We start from the raw sequence: 19828 nt of genomic DNA, 5'->3' as shown, positions 1-19828 counted from the left end.
AAGAAGTAATAAAGATAGATGATCGAAATGGACAATAGCAATTTCTTGCCACCCTTTGGACATGACATTAGTCTAAACAAAGTACTTTTACCAGATCTAACAGACCCAGCTACCCAAATCATTGTTGGATGGACAGCGGAGGAGGAAGGGGGGGGGGTCTAAAATAATCTCGGCTTCACCCCCCCCCCTCCCCCCCTCTTTACAGCTTACAGTATGAGATACAGATAATATGGAAGCATTCCATCCGTAAATTTCTTTCAAACATTTATAGAGTGATCATGTGCAACATCTGAGTATCTTTCAACTTATTTTAAAATTATCGGATTGAAATACGAACAGTTAGAAATATATTCATAGGATTAGAACTTGTAAATAAAATGTAGGGACTCAGCACAAAACTTTTTATGCTCATAATATAATTACTTTATACGATGTGCATTTGCTTAGTTGTACATCATATTTTAACTTCTAAATTTCTTATTCAAAAAGTTATTGTTGATAATGATGATAATAATTATATGAATAATAATAATAATAATAATAATAATAATAATAATAATAATAATAATAATAATAATAATAATAATAATAATAATAATAATAATAATAATAATATGGAGATAAAATGTTTCTGTTTATACTTGTATCTCATTGTGTCTGGTTGGATTCTGCCCCGCCAGTCAATAGCAGTCGCAGAGCTACATCTTGTTGCCGGTCGTCTGCCATCGAGGGATTGCGTCTCTTTGTAAGTCATCATAGGTGACGAGAATGGTCTTGGCGTATTTTCAGGTGGTTGCCTGATATTTTTTTATAAAGAATAAATAAATTAAAATTTTGAAATTAGAAAAAAAAAAAGCCTCACCACTTTGACAGCAAGATTGAATGTTTTTAAATTCATATTGTGTTCAATTAAACATGCGACTATAACAACAAAGCTAACCGTTTTCACCAGGACAGCAGAACGGCTGTGCAACATTGGAAAAAACACGCAGTTAGAACAGCTATGCAGTATTGAGAAACATTGTCAGAACAGCTTTGAAACATTGAAAAAAAACATTCAGACAGAACAGCCCTGTAGCAAGGAAAAAATACTCAGTCATATCACCTATGCAACATTGAAAAAACATTCAGTCAGAACAGCCCTGCAACACTGAAAAAAACATTCAGTCAGAACAGCCCTGCAACACTGAAAAAAACATTCAGTCAGAACAGCCCCTGCAACACTGTACAAAACATTCAGTCAGAACAGCCCTGCAACACTGAAAAAAACATTCAGTCAGAACAGCCCTGCAACACTGAAAAAAACATTCAGTCAGAACAGCCCTGCAACAAGGAAAAAGACATTCAGTAAGAACAGCCCTGCAACATTGAAAAAAAAACATTCAGTCAGAACACCCTGCAACAAGGAAAAAAAACATTCAGTCAGAACAGCCCTGCAACAGTCAAAAAAAACCTCTCAGAACAGCCCTGCAACATTGAAAAAAACATTCAGTCAGAACAGCCCTGCAACATTGAAGAAGCACTCAGTCAGAACAGCTATTCAACATTGAAAAAAAACCCACATAAGGGCTATGAGACATTGAATAAAAAAAAACCCACTGTCAGAACAGCAGTTCAACTTTCAACATTGAAAAAAACACACAGTCAAAACTGCTATGCAATATCAAAAGTACACTGACTGAGTCAGTCAGTTATATGAAAAACTTTGAAATTCAATGAGCCCAAAGTCGCATCGCTGTACTTGTGTGGTGGCATTGATGGCTCAGCAGTTTGTTGTTTTGTCTTAGAACAAAAGCAAGCAATATTATATATGATCAACAACTAAATAGGTGACAGAGCGCTCTAGTTCATGCATTGTGTCCTCAGTGAATGCATTTAACACGTATCATCCATTTGACAGTTGTAAATGAGCAACTGGCTATAGACAGTGATGGATAGTGTAAGAGTGTTAGTGAACTTACAGGCGATTGATTTGTATTATACAAAATGGAAATTTTGTTCAATTTGTCCTGAAGCATATTAATAATCTTGTTAAATCCTTCAAAATGAACTAAATAAATGTTCATTTTTAGTTTGCCTTTAATACTTATTAAAATTGAGTATTTATATAGCACAACATTCGCTAACCATGCTCAAAGCACTTTACAGGGCGGAGGTCCCTAGTAAACAATAACATTTAACATGTATGACGAGACATGATGCCTGTTAGGTGATATTACAATTTATCCCGACAGAGACAATGCTGTTTTCTGTCAGGTACTCACTTTATACCTGGGTATGATGAGAGAATGTGAGTTAAGAGCATTTTCCAAGGACTTTACTATGCGCCACTCAGAGCAGGACTTAAACCTTGGACCTTCGAGTGCGAAGGCGGTTGTCATAATACAAGATCACATAGCCCTATATACTTGATGAAAGCAGTAAGACATGATTTTGAGTCAAATTCAATCACATAAATAATGTTTATATGTAGGATTAAATTTTACTCAAATATGAAATCATATCTAACTGATATTGGCAGAGTCAGAGATATTAGTATGATTATGATGGTGAGAAGGAAAAGATGGAATTGGATTGGGCATGTTTTGAGTAGAGGGGAGAAAGATTCCGTAATGCTTTTGTGATGGACTCCAGAGGGAAAGAGAGGGAAAGGAAGGCCCAAAATAACATGGAGCAGGATGTTAGAAAATGTCCAAGCTTAATTCGCTGAGGTACTCTGTGATGATGAATATTTTGACGATGTACTCCTGTCGCTGAGAGATTTAAGGTTAAGGTAAGGTATAACGTTTTAAAGGTAAAAATTTGTTACCATTATTTAAAACAAAATTTTAAAAATCATTCTTTGTTTTATTTTCTTCATTTAAAATATTATCCCCCCCCCCCCCCCCTTATTTTCAATAAAAATCTATTTCCATACTAAATCACTGAATTACTTTTTGTTCATTTTGTACTTACACAGTACCTTCCCTTGAAATAATGGTTGACATATCAAGAACCACAGATTCATCTCCCTCCTCCATGACACTCTCCGTCACTTTGACTGGAGCAGATGGCTGTTTTATTCCCGTCTGAGCATCAGGCAAAAGCTGTCGGACAAATTAATAATTTTAATTAAGCTTTTTTTTACATGGCACAATATCCTCTAAATGTGCTTAAAGCACTTTACAAGGGGTCTCAAGCCAGCAACAACAATTAATAATAATAATAATAATAATAATAATATAATAATAATAATAATAATAATAATAATAATAATAATAATAATAATAATAATAATACATTTATTTCTACAGCGCCTAAGCATCCACTTAAAAGTGCTCTGCGAGCTTTGCAATTAACTCAAAAGCACAACCACCCACCCTACCACCCACCCACCAACACACACAACCACACACAGACCCACACATATGTATGTAATTAAAAAAAAAATCAATCATAAAATGCCCTGTAAAATAATTCTTAAGGCGCTTCTTAAATGTTAAAACACTAGGAGCAGATTTTGTTCTAAAACTGAGAGAGTTCTACAGACGTGGAGCAGTACAGTTAAAAGCTTCTTGGTGAACATTATTAAAGCAGCTTATTTCTTTCATTAGAAGAGATTCTCATGATCTTAAGACACGACTAGGTGTATAGACTTCACCGAGGTCTTGTAAGTAAGAAGGAAGTATATTAGTAAAACAGTTATAGATGTATAAAAGAATGTTGTACTCTATTCTGTAGTAAACAGGGAGCTATTGAAGATCATGTAGAGTAGAAGTAATGTGCTCTCTCTCGAGTTTTTAAGAGTAATAAGTCAGGCTGCCTTATTTTGTATCTTATGCAGTCTTTCAATAGAATACTTGGGGCAACCTGACAAAAAAGCTTTACAATAATCCATTCTGCTGAGTATAAGAGAAGATACTAATAATTCCAAAATAAACCCCAAGATTTCAGACACTTTGTTTTATCAATGTCTGAAAACTGTTGTTCGAATGTCTAATACATTTTTTTTTTTCACGAAAATTTATGAATCTTCAATTCCTGCATTGATTAAAGCCATGATGCCAATTGCCATGATTTAAAATAACTCACTGTTATCAATGTAAGAGCGACAATCTGTGTTATACTCTTTGTATGAATGTTTGCATTGATTGTTTCCCTTGTTATTCATACTATTCAAACAAATTGAGAAATTAGGGAGCCATGCACAGGTAAAGATAAAGATCTGAACAAATGTGTAATAAACAGGCCAGACAAAGCAAGAAGAAAAATACAATTAAAAACCATCCCATAAAAACATATTACTTTGACTGGGGATCAAACCTCAGACTTTCTGATTTCCGGTCTGACATGCTACTACAGTCGACTCCGCTTAATCACACACCCTCGGGATTTTAGGATAGTGTATCGATTAAGCAGAGTGTGCGATTAAGTGGAGAAGCTAAATAGCACCTAAGCACCAGCTTTCATGTGCCATTCGTGTGGGACCTTCCCTTCCGAGTTTTCTACAGGCTTGGGGCCATCATGTTCAGGATATGGCCTCATTAGAAGATTTATTTTGTTTTCGTTTTTTGTTTTTTGTCTTTTAAAAAAATTTATAAATTCATTTTTTGATTTCTTTTTTGTGTGTTTTTGGTTGTTTTTGTTTATTTTTGGGAATCCTTTTTTCCTTTTGTTTCATTTTCTTTTCTTTTTCATGTTTTATCAACAACAATACAGTTTTTGTATTTTTTGGATATATTTCTCCAATCAAGATGGAATCTAGGGGTGGCGATTAAGTGAAGAAGGTATGTGATAAAGTGCAGCAATTATATAGAAAAAAATCCGTTTAAAAAAAAATGTGTAGCATATAAGCGGAGTGTGCGATTAACCGATTTGCAATTAAGCAGAATGAACTGTTTTACTATTTCCTGTTCCTTCTACTATAGAACCACTATTTGGCACCTGTTTCATAGAGGATCCCGATGGCTCAGATGGTAGAGCAATCGCTTCACATGCAAAAGGACTGAGATTAATTCCAGGTGCAGTGATTGAATTGCTGGGTCTCTTAGATCTGGCAGAAAAAAACTTTGTGATAGACTAGCATCCTATCCAAAGGGTAGCTAGCAATTGATATTGCCTGTTTCACAAATACTGTTTTGAGATGATAGATCACATATGTTGTTGAAACACCAAGGTCACGACACTTACGTCATCAGTGAGAGCCACAATATCACCAGAGACAGAATCAATGACGTGAATGACTGTGTCCAGCTTGACTCCGGTGTTAGGAACTGTTGTCTCTGGCTTATTTTCAACAGGCTTGGAGCTGGAACAACAAATGGAATTTAAAAAAACAAAAAAAAAAACACACACACAAAAATATTGAGCTTTTATATATATCGCAATATCCACTAAATCTTCTTTACAAGAAGTCCTGTCCATTTATTAAATATTGATAGAGATAAATATATTAAAAGACTTTGATAAAGTATATTCCAATACCTCTGTTTTCTAGTCCAAGCAGGTTTGCTTCGACTAACACTTCCTATTTATAAATAATATCTTGATATTTTCAATTTCTGAAGATATCAAAGGAAAAAAAAAAGGATGAAAACCAATAACCATCTATCTGCTCTAGACACAATACCCGACAATAATATTGATGACAATGATAACAATGAAGATGATAATTATGATGATAAAGGTGATAATGATGACGATGATATTGATGATGATGATAATGATGATGATGATGATGATGATGATGACGATGAAATGTACAAGAATCCCGTGGTTTGAGCCTTATTTGAACTAGTTGAGCAGGTTTAACAATATAAATGGAATGCATTTGTTACCAAAGATGATGATGATGATGATGATGATGATAATGATGATGATGATGATGAACGTACAAGAATCCCGTGGTTTGAGCCTTATTTGAACTAGTTGAGCAGGTTTAACAATATAAATGGAATGCATTTGTTACCAAAGATGATGATGATGATGATGATGATGATAATGATGATGATGATGATGATGATGATGATGATGATGATGATGATGATGATATGATGATGATGATGATGATAATGATGAGGATGATGATGATATGATGATGATGATGATGATGATGATGATGATGATGATGATGATGATGATGATGATAACAATGATTAAAAGGATGGTCGTTATAATTATTATTATTATTATTGTTATTATTATTATTATTATTATTATTATTATTATTATTATTTATTATTATTATTATTATTATTATCATTATCATTATCATTATATTATTATTCATTATCATTATCATTATTATTATTATTATTATTATTATTATTATTATTATTATTATTATTATTATTATTATTATTATTATTATTATCATTATTATTATTCTTCACCATTTGACTTTTAACTTTTTCTAACAACTCACATATTTTCTGGAGAATCTTTCTTTGGTGAAGATGGCTTTTGAATGTTGTCTGCTGACGTTGGCACTCTGACTGTGTTAGAACTCCTCCTCATTGGTGCTGACTTGGCCCTAGCCTTTGGAGGCGCTCTTGGTCTGGGAGAGTAGACTAGACGAGGTGAAGGCTTGATGAAGTCTGCTGTCTTGTAAAATTCCTCTAATGTCTGCTGAACAAATGCGTTCTCTTCATTCTCTTTGATGTGGACAGCTTGAAAATTGGGTAAAAATGACAAATTTATAATTGACATTTCATACCAAAAAAAAACACAGTAGTCCTACAGATCCATTAGGTCCACGAAACCGGACTTTATTCAAGTTTCTATTGTGAGAAAAAGACAATTGCAATTACTTATTACCCTTTGAATAGCATACAAGTCTATTAAAAATTATTTTCCACCAGATCGAACAAATTCACCTCCCAAATCACTGCTTGGTGGACAGGAGATCCGAAAAAAATAACTCGACTGCACCTGGGATCAATCTCATGTCCCTTTGCTTGTGTAACAAGTGCTCTATCAACTGAGATATATGAATCCCCACAATTCAGGCAAATTCAGCAAAAATTGTAATGATTTCAATCAAACATTTAATGAATTTCTATTGGACCTAGCCTATATAGAAATTCATTAAATGTTTGATTGAAATCATTACAATTTTTTCTGAATTTGCATGAATTGTGGGGATTCATATATATGTACAAGTACATATTGACAAGTCTACTAACCCAACACAGTTATAGCTCACATTGTTTTCATGGACACTATTTTATGATTACAACAACGAGAGCATAATAATATAGGTTATCAGATTTGAAAATATTTACACTGAGGGTTTACATCGAACATTCTTTTTAAAAAAATCTCTTTTACTGTATGGTCTAATTCCAATCGACTATCCTGTTATGTTACTAATATGCTATTGTGTTAGGATATTTGATAATATCTCTTATCTACTTTCTTATATTGTATAGTGCAAGACCTTACCTCTTAGCCAAGACAATAACAACAGGATACAAAATATTGATTTTCATTACCAAGGGGATTTACTTATACTTGAGAAAAAGTAAATAATCGGCCATCTGAAGCTATACATTTCTAAAATTGGTAACCAAAAACGAGGGATTCCCAATAGCCCATTTGGTAGAGCACTTACTTCAAAAGCAAAGGGACAGAGATCAATCCTGGGTGCAGTCGAGATTTTTTTCTGACCTCCCTGCCCACCCAGTAATGATCAGGTAACTGGGTCTGTTAGATCTGACAGAAAGTACTTTATGATAGACTAGCGTCCAATTAAAAGGGTAGCAAGCAATTGCTATTCTCCATTTCACACTATAGAAACTGGAATAAACTCGGCTCCATGAGCCTAATGGCCCTGAAGGACTTATTAAAAACCAAAAATGAGTTTCATACAATTAAACAATTGTTGCATTTTAAAATCTCCAAATCAAAACACTGTACCCAATGACACATAACTTATTAACCCGAATTTTAACACAAAAGAGTACAAGAATCCAACGTGGCTGAGCCTTATTTACACCAGTTGGGCATGGTTTTTATTATAAGTGGAGTGACTTTGTCATCCATTCGGTCTCGTAGTTGAAGCCAATAAAGTAAAACACCATTATGAGGACAATTCTCATTAAAACAACATTCCAAAGGGTTTGATAATCTTTACGAGTTAACAAATCGCACATCTCAGAAAACAATAGGCTCCAACGGCAGTATCAGATATTTGGGCCTTTGTAATTATCATTAAGTCTCTGACCAAGGACTGAAGAAGATAGCAAGTTCAATCACTCAATAGGAACTCTTACAAATTGCTACATTAATTCCCTTTAAATTCCCATTTAACTGAATTATTTTATTTATTAAAAAACAATTGAATTACCTCTGGGCAAACTGGATTTTGGTCTTGGCTTTGGTCTGTCAACCTGATTCTGACTTTTGGCTTTGGCCGCAGATGACATATTGTCAAGATGGATTTTCGAAGCTGGGGGGAGACCTAAAATATACAAATGAATTATAACAAAGGTATATAAGTATACAATTTTACCGACTTCATAAATCGATTTCAACTATTCTTTCCTTTCCCCCTTCACATTACGTTAAAGCATACTTTAAATATCAACAAATGAAGAAAAAAACAAAACAAAACAAAACCAAATCTCCACTCCTATTGATTCAATCCTCTGCTTTTTTGTTTTCATCGTGCACATGATTGTGCCCAAAAATCAGTATATAGTTATAGTTTAGTGCCTTTTCAACATGAAAACGTAAGTGCTGTGATTTGCTGTAGATGGCATCAAAATGCATCATCAAATAACTCAATCATGATAAAGCTTTAAAAACAATCCTATGTAATATCTCGTCAGCAATTATTTTATTTTACTTTATACTGCTGAAATAAAATCTTAATTTCTTGTTAATCTTCTCAATTAAAAAAAAAAATAGATGACAAAACAAGACCATCACAAAATTTACAATTTGTAATCTTTATCATCGAAAGCGTAAAAATCTTAAATGTTCGACTAACCTTTATCATCTTCTATGTGTTTTGGTGCTAGCTCGTTTGCCAAAGCTGTGTGGGGGTTGACCAAGCTAGCAATTGAGTGGACACTGCTTTGTTTTAACGACATCACCTTCTCTGGACAGTTAATGGACTGGAGAAAAAAACCCCACTCATTTAGGTTTGCAGCTCTTTAAAAATGTTTTAGTTATGTTTTCTCTTCTCTTCTTCTTTCTTTTCTTCTTTCTTTCTTCTTCTTCTTCTTCTTTTCTTTCTTCTTTCTTCTTCTTTCTTTCTTTCTTTCTTCTTCTTCTTCTTCTTTCTTTCTTTCTTCTTTTCTTCTTCTTCTTCTTCTCCTTTTTCTTCTTCTTCTCCTTTTTCTTCTTATTTCAAACAGAACTTATTTTCACTAATAAATGATATGTTATGAATAATCAAGTAGCATGTATAGGTACGTTTTTATTTGTTTTGATATTTTGTACAGCTGCTGTTGGACTTTAATGACAATCTAAAGGTAGAAAAATACGACTTTATTCCTTGAATAAAAATTCACTTAGCTTTTATTTTCTTTACTTCGTGAGTTCACATATTAAACGTTCAAAAGTGTTTTTTTTTCTTCAAAATGACTTGTAATAGATATTGATCAAAACTGAATTTATCAGTTTTATAAAAACGTAAAATACGTAAAAGCAGCTTTATATACTATTTTTCAGAAAACAATAAAAAAAAAACAAACAAAGAAAACAATCCACCAACCCCCCCCCCCCCCCCCCCGAAAAAAAAGAAGAAAGAAATCAAACCAAAAACAAACATATCATTATTTAAATTTGAAATATCACTACATACCTGTTCTTTGAAAGGTGCAAAGGTCACTGACGATGCTGTTTTCGGCCTTATCAAAACACTGGGTGTTGTAATGACAGATTTTACTCTATTTTCATCATCATCTTCAATGCCTTCATCAATGGTAACTCTCTGTAAGGTCTCATCTTCAGCCTCAATTGCAGGAGAGGGGAGATTATACGATTCCCATCCAGATAAATAATCATTCTTGGGAGAAATAAAGACAATACTGAGTTAAATTTTTGACATAGAAGACAATATAAGCTGTTTAAAAAGCAAATGTGACATATCACATCAAAACGGTATTATGTTGGGAAGAACCTGATGTAAAAATGGGATTTTAAAGTAAAAATGGTCAGAAATGTGACATTTCAATTTTTGTCACTTTAAGAAATGTTATTCTTTCTCCTCAAAAAGATAGTGACTCTATCTCCATGACTCATATTTTTTTTACTATAAATTGAATTTTCATCTTCTAAATTATTCCGACATATTATCGTTTTGAGTCAACGGGTCACAATTGTAATAGTTTAATTTATGAAATGAATTGACACAGAACAAAGTCAAACTACATTGAAGAATATGGGGCAGATCCTTACTATCGCATAACCTCTGTGGTGTAGCACATTTGACAGGAGGTCTGAGGTTCAATCTCCAGTTGAGGTAGGATGAATTTTTTTCCTCTTTCTGCTTTGTCTGGCACTGATTCATACACGCTTTTTCAGATCTTTATCAAACTGCACTGAAAATTGTCATTGACTGGATGGGTGATGTCGTGTCCTTGGATAAGGCTCTTAACAAGTTAACTAGTGAACTAACATAATTTAAAATTTGACCAGTAATTCGTTCTTCAAATATCAATCGATTTAAATGACCCTCATCTTGACAAAAGCTCTCAGACCTGGGACCTGGTCACTGCTAGCAACCATTTGGATCTGGTGCCAGTCAATCACAAAGTATCATATATAACATACCCAGCTACTTGATCGATCACTGCTGATTGGACAGGGAGGAGGTACAAAAAAATTTGGTCAACACCAGTCCCTTTGCTTCTAAGCTACCAGGAGCCCTATTTTGCCCTCTAAGAAACTGCACCCCCCCCCCCCCCCCCCCTCCCCAAAAAAAAAAATCCAATCGATTCATATTTTTTCTTTAAATCCAATTTTCAGCATCCTTGGCATATTAGCAGATTATAGTGAATTGTCAAATATTTCATTAACATTATGGCTGTAGTAATTCATAATGTAGCTTTACGGTCTTGTGGTCCAGCTCAAAGTTGAGTCTTTGGAAAAGATGTTTTACTCGCATTCTCTCAACACAATCAGGTGTAAAATGATAACCTGACCTGGTCTGTAACAGTGTTGTATTTGTCAAAAAAATTGTAATAGCGCCTTGCAGGCTTCATGTCCCTTCCATCATGTTACATGTTGCTGTTAGATTAGGATCCCTTGCAAAGCAAATTGAGCACATTTAGTGAGCTAGAGAACAGCTCAAGTTTGATATTCAGTCTTCCTCAAACAATCCATACCTGAATTTCGTATCCGAGTTCAGCATTTGGTACGATGACATTATTTCCTATTTCACTTCTTGCAGTATTATTTAGAACTGTCCGACTTGAATGTGGTCTTGCGTAGGTTTGAAGTGACTTTCTGTGAGCAGACTTGGCCCTCCCATGTGAGTCTCTTTGTGTTGTGGCTTTACGAAGAACCTTTTGAGCCTTTTCTTTCATCATCTGCTTTCCAAAATACTGAGAATGAAAGAGAAACTCTTACTTCTGAGTTGTAAAGTAGCTCTTCAGAGACTTAAAACCCTTGGAGAAGGGGTATATCCCAGTTTATATAGTGTTAAATGGACAATTGTTTGTTATCCTTTGGATAGGATGATAGCCTACTGCAAAGTACTTTTCACAAGAGGTGACAGACCCAGCTACTCCGCACTGCTGGGAGGGCGCTGGGGGTTGGAAAAAAAATATCAACTAGCATGAAATAAATGGATATAACTCTATTTGGAAGAAGGGGGAGGGGAGATGACTGAGTGAATGAAATATTTCACACGACAAGGGACCTCAGAAACCTGGTGTTAAGCTCACCATCAGCATTCAGTCTTTTTTCCTTTGGCAAAATTATTAACACTCAATTTACTGCAAAGACAACATAAATGATTCCTTTTAACATCGTAGGTTTATATACTACTACTATTACTACTACTACTACTACTACTACTACTACTACTACTACTACTACTACTACTACTACTACTACTACTACTATTACTACTACTACCACGACTACTATTATTACTACAACTACTATTACTACTTCTATTAAAACTACTACTACTACTACTACTACTACTACTACTACTACTACTACTACTACTACTACTACTACTACTACTACTACTACTACTACTACTACTACTACTACTACTACTACTACTACTACTACTACAACAACTACTACTACTACTACTACTACTACTACTACTACTACTACTACTACTACTACTACTACTACTACTACTTATACTAATTCTTCTTCTAATAATAAAACAACAATAACTACTACCATTACTTGTGTGGCTATGTGGTCTTGTGGTATGATACTCGCTTTCAGATCGGAAGGTCCTGGGTTCGAGCCTCGCTCGGCACATAGTTGAGTCCTTGGAAAAGGCTCTTTACTCACATTCTCTCACCATACCCAAGTGTAAAATGAGTACCGGGCCGTTAACAGCATTGTCTCTGTCCAAAAATTGGTAATATCGCCTTACAGGTGTCATGTCCCGTCCTATATGTGAAGTGTAGTTGTTGGCCATGGACCCATTGTAAAGCACTTTGAGCATGTTTAGTGGATATTGCGCTATATAAAAGCTCAATTTTTAAAAATATAATGCATGATAAAACTATCATTTACAATCATTTGGTAAACATGGATAAATATGAACTAAAGATTAAGGTCTGGTAGAAATTTTAGTGAAGAGCGTGAAATGATATATTTGTAATTCAAATTGTTATATTAATCTTTCACGTCATGGTAAAATTCATTTTAATATGATGATTGCTAATATTGCTGTCTGAAGCAAAAAAAAACCAACAAAAAAACAACCAAAAAAAAAAACAAACAACAAAAACAAAACACCCATACAAATTATAATATAAAGAAGTTGACTTTGAGCCTTCCTATATTTAATAAGACAAATGATGTGGAATTTTTGGGAATCTCATTATTGATGGGCATTAAATTTGACAATAAATACGGGGTGTCCTGAAATAATGTATCTCATATGATGACAACTTATCAAACATAACTTACCGGACCACAATACAAGGCATGTTTGTTGGCCATATACCAGATGTAGACTTTTTGTAACCCAGATTTTTGTTCACCATTTCTTTTGCTTTTGAAAAATAGACATTGAAAAAAAAAGTAATGATAAATAAAAATAAATAAAATCAAATTCCCTTTATTCATCCCATAAGGGAAATTTGTCTTCAGGGTCTACAACAAACGAAGACTGGAATAACCCTGGCATCAGCCGCAGTGCAACACAGCGAACTGAGCTAGGACGAGATGCCTTGCTCAAGACCACACAGCACAACAAGAATTCAAACTCTGTACCTTTTGGGTAAAAAGCAAAGACCATACCGCTGAAACGAGCTGGCCCTGTGCCTTAGTCTTAATTCATTAAAAATGTTCAAATTGAGTAAATTGCATTTAAAGGAACACACAGTAATTAGCAAATTTCACTTGAGCGCCCATTTTTATAATGAACAGCTTTCTTTCAATCAAATTCATCAAATTGAGCGGCTTTACTTTTTGGTCATGTGAGTGGTTAATGACATTTTGATATTATTGCCAAAACATCAATTTTTAATTTCAATTTCTTAGATTTTCTGGAAGATTTTAACACAAGGAATATAGGGATAATTGCTATGTGTCTTGATAGTATCTTTTGAATTTTATTCGGCTTAAAATTGGTGTTTATAAACAAGTATCAATTGCTTTGCATATAATGTTGGCTATCATCTGGAGTATGGACCCCCCCCCCCCCCCTAAAATCAGTGATTTTTTTCCTTTATACTGGCACTTCTTTCAAGATCAATTCTATCATTTTCCTTCATATAAAGCGCCTGTTTAGAGTGAGGCGTTATGCACGTGATACCATGATCATTATCATCATCATCATCATCATCATCATTATTATAATTATTATCATAATAATAATAATAATAATAATAATAATAATAATAATAATAATAATAATAATAATAATAATAATAATAATAATAATAATAATAATAATAATAACAATAATAATAATAATAATAATAATAATAATAATAATAATAATAATAATAATAATAATAATAATAATAATAATAATAATTATTATTATTATTATTATTATTATTATTATTATTATTATTATTATTATTATTATTATTATTATTATCATCATTATTATTAATCATCATCATTGCCATTATTAATATTATTATTATTATTATTATTATTATTATTATTATTATTATTATTATTATTATTAGTTGTTATTATCATTCTTCTTCTTTTCTTCTTCTTCTTCTTCTTCTTCTTCTTCTTCTTCTTCTTCTTCTTCTTCTTCTTCTTCTTCTTCTTCTTCTTCTTCTTCTTCTTCTTCTTCTTCTTCTTCTTCTTCTTCTTCTTCTTCTTATTATTATTATTATTATTATTGTTATAATCATCATTATTGATGTTGCTTTCCTGCACATTTTGCAAAAGTATGGATATGATTATGATCTCTTAATGTAACACAATAGTGCTATATACTCGTACATAGAGCAATACTAATCAGCCATAGCACGAGAACTTACTCTGTTAGTTCACATAACATCTTCACCAGAATATTGTAAAACTTGGTATCTCTTATTGCTTGATCTCTGAAATAGGAACGAAATTAATGTTGAAGAAAAAAACAAAAAACGGTGAGACAAAACATTTATAAAATAGCATACTTAGAAGTGTGCAATGCAACTTTCTCATTTCTTTCAAAAAGTCAGTCTCATCGTCAAACCAACATTTAACTCCTTCTTCCTACAGAGCCTTAATGCCCATAAATCCAGAGTTTGCCTTGGTTTCTTGGCAGTAACCACTGATCGGTAGTCTTTCTGTCAATTGCAAAGTAATCTCTGTCAACTACCTTATCAATGCTCTATGGACACAGAGATCAGAAAAAAGTGGTCTTTAAAAGCAACTGAAACCGGTCCTTGTGCTTGTGGGGCAAGTGTTCTACAAACTATGCTATGTTGAACAAATTTAAAGATGGTATGAAGAATAGGTAATTTACTTTACAAAGTAACTATTTCTCCAAATGCTTGGGAAAATAAACTTGATCTTTATTTCTCAGAACGGTTTCCGTTCTCAAGATTTATTTGGTTAATTGCGAGAGTGTCTGTGTGAATGATGAATGTGTATCATTGCACTCTTACACTGTCTGTAGACCTGGATGTGTATGCATGTTTTGTTTGTTTTATTTTGCCAGTGCTTGGGTGCTCTGTCTTTTATTCCCAACTTTCTGTTAGACTTCTATCTTGAGTTTGTGCTATCCTGTCTTTCAACCTCTGTTCCCATCTTGAGACTTTGGCTTTGTTATTTAGGTTTACTTCTGTTCTCTCTTTGATAGTGCAGCGCAAAGTGCAAAAGTGAACGCGCCATGGAGTATTCGCGATGGTGCAACGTTTTGATAAAATCTGTCTATGTCAACAATGTGCCTAAAAAACGCTCGCTTGATCATATTTGAGAATTTCCTGTCCACTCTGTTTGGGCATTTACTTTTGCATAGACATCACATCCATAACCCATCAGCTACTGGAGGCTAGCTGACCATTCGGAGAAATAGAGTCGTTTATTTTCCTGAGTGTTCAGAGAAATAAAGCCGGCCTTTAATTTATTAAGATATATTCATTCCTTACTGAAGGTCTTTGGCCTTTCCAGTGAGATGAGCAAGTTTGAGGTCACTGTGGTGTCTTTCCATTGCCCAAAACATATTTTTGAATTCTGGGACTGTCATCATCTGCAACAAAGGCATTAAAGAATATTTTTTGTTTGTTTGTTTTTTTAGATTTAGATTTCTTCGTCTTATTCTTTGTTACTGTTTTTGTTGTTTTTATTTTATATTATTAAAAAAAATAATTTTGTTTTGCTTGTTTTGTTTTTTTTATAAGTTAGGTTTTTTTATCTGTTTTTTTTTTCATTAAATACTCATTCATTCCTCTTTATTAATGAGGGATAACTAGTAATATTGTGTATTCATTGTGATGATACTATAACAGTCCAAAAAACGCTCAGAAAAAAAAACCCAAACAAACAACAACAACAAAAGAAGAAGACAGAAAAAAGTAAATTAGAAACAAAATAACAAAATAACAACAACAAAAAACAAAAAAAAAACAAAAGCAAACAACTTAAATACTTGTTCATTCCTGTTGATTTATGAGGGATAAGTAGAAATATTATTGTATATTCACCATTATGATACAACCGCTAAAAACATTTTTATAAAACCTAAATAAAAGATGCAAGAATTCGTATACGTTTTAATTGTGTTATTCAAAGTACTCACTTGTTCCCGTCTTTTTCTTAGTCTTAATATTTTGATATTGTTTTTGTATGGTTGCAAGGACTGTAGAGATAGACAATGATCACATGGACCCATTTTTCCTTCACCAAAGTAAAACTCATACACCATTATATAAATACCCAGAATAAATCAGAACCAATGTCGATAATTTGTAGTACCTATAGACAAGAATTATTACAACAGTTCATTTCCTTCTGCTTGTAAAAAAATAGTACCTTTGATTTCCGCAGTGAGCAGAGCCCAGCCTGGAGGGTATCAAGTCCAGATATGTGGCCGTATGCAGCAGACATCTTTTGCGTCCTACAAATAAATATAATTTAAAAGTTGGAGAATGAACCAAACATAAATAGCTATATAGCATCTTCATACTGTGAAACAATATATGGTTAAAGCCTGCAATCGAGAGCTAAATATTGAGGTTACAAAGAAAGACAAAACAATAACACAAGGGAGAACAAGCAGACAAAATCCCCAATAAATTATGGTCAAATGTCAGTGAGTTGCTCAATGCAGTGATATTTCTATGATCTAATTTCTGATTGTTTACCCGGCTTCAACACAGTTAGTTGATTATTAAGACAAGTCGATTATAAATTCACAAAATCAAAGCAACACATTTTCATGCGTTACTTATATTGGTAAAAAATGAAAGTTTTGAGTCATTTGGATTTTGATCCATGTCATTTCATTATGAAAGTGGCGGTCTACTAGTGTGATCTTACTTCAATTTGGTAGTATTCATGCTGATCACGATATTCAGCATTTTATTCAATGTAATTGGCATACCTTTATTGCAGAATTATGAAGAATATTTAGAAGGATTATTCATTTTCAGTGTAATTTACACGGAATTCAGCGAAGCGTTCTTGACAACCAAATAGGTCATGTGACTATTTTCACTTCCAACTTTCTCACTTTCTATTTCAAAAGAATGAGCTTGGCAAAAGCGGGTTAAATTGGACTGCCAGTGTGGCATTTTAAACGCCAAACTACCAAATTAATATTTAAAGTAGTAAAATAATAGTTATCATTGAAACATGAGTAGGATAAAGACAACTCGTTTTCCTCTATACAACAAGCTGGTGTAAAATGTGGTGTTTGTTAAGTGTTAACTTGATCTTTTTCGATAAAAATGAATCAAAGCTGTGCATTTCGCGCTATTGTCACCCCTCCCCTCTCGAGCCTAAGTTTACAAGTCGACTCGAACTCATCTCATTATCAAACCAACAAAACATCAGATGATGTGTCGAAAATATTTTAAGCTCTACTTTTACAACGGGCAGATAACAGATGATAAAATAAAAAGTGAGAAACGTTAGTAGTCTATATAATATATAATTTGTTATAGTTATGTTCTAAAGTGACAAGAGTAAAGATACTAGTCACCTCACAGGACATTAAGAACACATTATTAGTCTAGCCACGTTCCTTCCTTTTTATTTAATTTTGAAACTGTTATTGATCAACCAATTATTGTAAATTTCATTTTTTTTTTCAATTAAAAAGAAAAAGAAACATCAAAAATAAAATTTTGTGGGTTAACGGGAAATCTGGGTCACAAAGGACGGGAATAGTCAATGAGTATGTTACTTGGTATCGATATTTGTATTTTCTTAACTCCTGTGCCCACCTTCTAGGGCTATAGAGCAGTAAGGTTAGGTGCCCCATACGTAAACAAAGGTCGAGAAGCACGTGGCAAACCACATGTTCCTGTCTTGACAGCTCACGTTCCAATGTAAATAATAGAAAAAAAAAATAACCTTTAAAATTTGGCTGTTAGGTGGCTAAAGAAACACATATTCATAAATACTCGATCATGCATCAAATAATGTCTAGATATGGATATTTTATGGAACAAAAGGTAAAATTTTCTAAAATTTATCAAAAGTTACAGTCTATCTATTTTTAGACCAGAGCAAATTATTGCGCTGGTGTGAACAAAACGAGAATTATTCGGAGCCTGATTTTCATAATAATTTAGCCTTATATTATTATTTCTGCAACTGTTAGATTTTATGTAAACATGTTTTCAATACTGAAAGTGTATTGCCTACAACTCAAACTACAAAATTGGGAGACCTATATTGTGCGTAAATTATTCCGGTCCCTAACGGAAATCACTAGCAACTTGTTATTGTTTACGTTTGGGGCACCTAACTTTACTGCTCTATAGAACAGTAAAGTTGCTGCCCCAAACGTAAACAATAACAAGTTGCTAGTGATTTCCGTTAGGGACCGGAATAATTTACGCACAATATAGGTCTCCCAATTTTGTAGTTTGAGTTGTAGGCAATACACTTTCAGTATTGAAAATATGTTTACATAAAATCTAACAGTTGCAGAAATAATAATATAAGACTAAATTATTATGAAAATCAGGCTCCGAATAATTCTCGTTTTGTTCATACCAGCGCAATAATTTGCTCTGGTCTAAAAATAGATAGACGTAACTTTTGATAAATTTTACCTTTTGTTCCATAAAATATCCATATCTAGACATTATTTGATGCATGATCGAGTATTTATGAATATGTGTTTCTTTTGCCACCTAACAGCCAAATTTTAAAGGTTATTTTCTTTCTATTATTTACATTGGAACGTGAGCTGTCAAGACAGGAACATGTGGTTTGCCATGTGCTTCTCGACCTTTGTTTACGTTTGGGGCACCAACTTTACTGTTCAATATCAACCCTTGCGCATGTTTCCTTTTTACAAACCTGCCTACTTAATTATTTTTTTTAATTCGTAATTTTTAGGATATATATTATCAATTATAGCCGCTATAGGTAACTTAAAAAAATCAACAATTTACCCTCTTAAGGATTACATAAGACTTAAGAATCCTTAAAATAATGTAGTCTGGCATCAACTTTAATTTTAAATGAGTTTTTATGACTTAGTAGAGGCCTAGAAATCTCCTTTTTCTATGTTAGAGATGCTCATGAAATTCTGAAAATGGAGCCAACATTTCGTAATTGTATGAATTTTTCGTAATAGTGGGGAGGTCCAACAATCATATTTGTGTACACTTATCATACTACAACAGTAATATCATCTATGGTACACGTCGTTCCTACTACTACTACTACTACTACTACTACTACTACTACTACTACTACTACTACTACTACTACTACTACTACTACTACTACTACTACTACTACTGCTGCTGCTGCTGCTGCTGCTATTACTACTGTGACAAGTACTCCTCCTCCTCCTCCTCCTGACTACTACTACTATACTACTACTACTACTACTACTACTACTACTACTACTACTACTACTACTACTACTACTACTACTACTACTACTACTACTACTACTGCTAATGATAATAATAATAATAAAACAACAAAAAAATAAGGTTGAGCTTTTATTAAGCTAAACGTGCTCAAGGCGCTTTACAAAGCGTCCCTGGCCAAC

The 19828-nt window shown here is 33.3% G+C and overlaps 1 protein-coding gene across 3 annotated transcripts in view; it reads right to left on the bottom strand.

Annotated features, from left to right (window-relative positions):
- Window positions 1-17828, bottom strand: part of LOC144970099 (uncharacterized) — a 48737-nt gene extending 30909 nt beyond the window's left edge. Inside the window, exons 1-13 of one of the 3 annotated variants that reach the window (XM_078909322.1) lie at window positions 17792-17828; window positions 16621-16705; window positions 15738-15838; window positions 14640-14705; window positions 13099-13183; window positions 11316-11534; window positions 9791-9994; window positions 8972-9098; window positions 8327-8440; window positions 6404-6647; window positions 5170-5287; window positions 2956-3086; window positions 642-797 (exon numbers count right to left, since the gene is read on the bottom strand). In XM_078909322.1, coding sequence (XP_078765448.1) covers window positions 642-797; window positions 2956-3086; window positions 5170-5287; window positions 6404-6647; window positions 8327-8440; window positions 8972-9098; window positions 9791-9994; window positions 11316-11534; window positions 13099-13183; window positions 14640-14705; window positions 15738-15838; window positions 16621-16695 — 1640 coding nt within the window. In that variant the 5' untranslated portion in view covers window positions 16696-16705; window positions 17792-17828. Of the gene's footprint in view, window positions 1-641; window positions 798-2955; window positions 3087-5169; window positions 5288-6403; window positions 6648-8326; window positions 8441-8971; window positions 9099-9790; window positions 9995-11315; window positions 11535-13098; window positions 13184-14639; window positions 14706-15737; window positions 15839-16620; window positions 16706-17191; window positions 17325-17791 lie in introns of those variants that run through there. The other 2 variants (XM_078909321.1, XM_078909323.1) reach the window with 2 other exon arrangements.
- Between the last annotated feature and the right edge of the window lie 2000 nt (window positions 17829-19828).

The sequence above is a fragment of the Berghia stephanieae genome, chromosome 4 (genome assembly GCF_034508935.2).
Source record: "Berghia stephanieae isolate SIO BIC M18660-M18661 chromosome 4, UCSD_Bste_1.3, whole genome shotgun sequence".
In the NCBI taxonomy this organism is placed as follows: Eukaryota; Metazoa; Mollusca; class Gastropoda; order Nudibranchia; family Aeolidiidae; genus Berghia; species Berghia stephanieae.
This window is presented reverse-complemented; position numbering and strand designations above follow the sequence as displayed.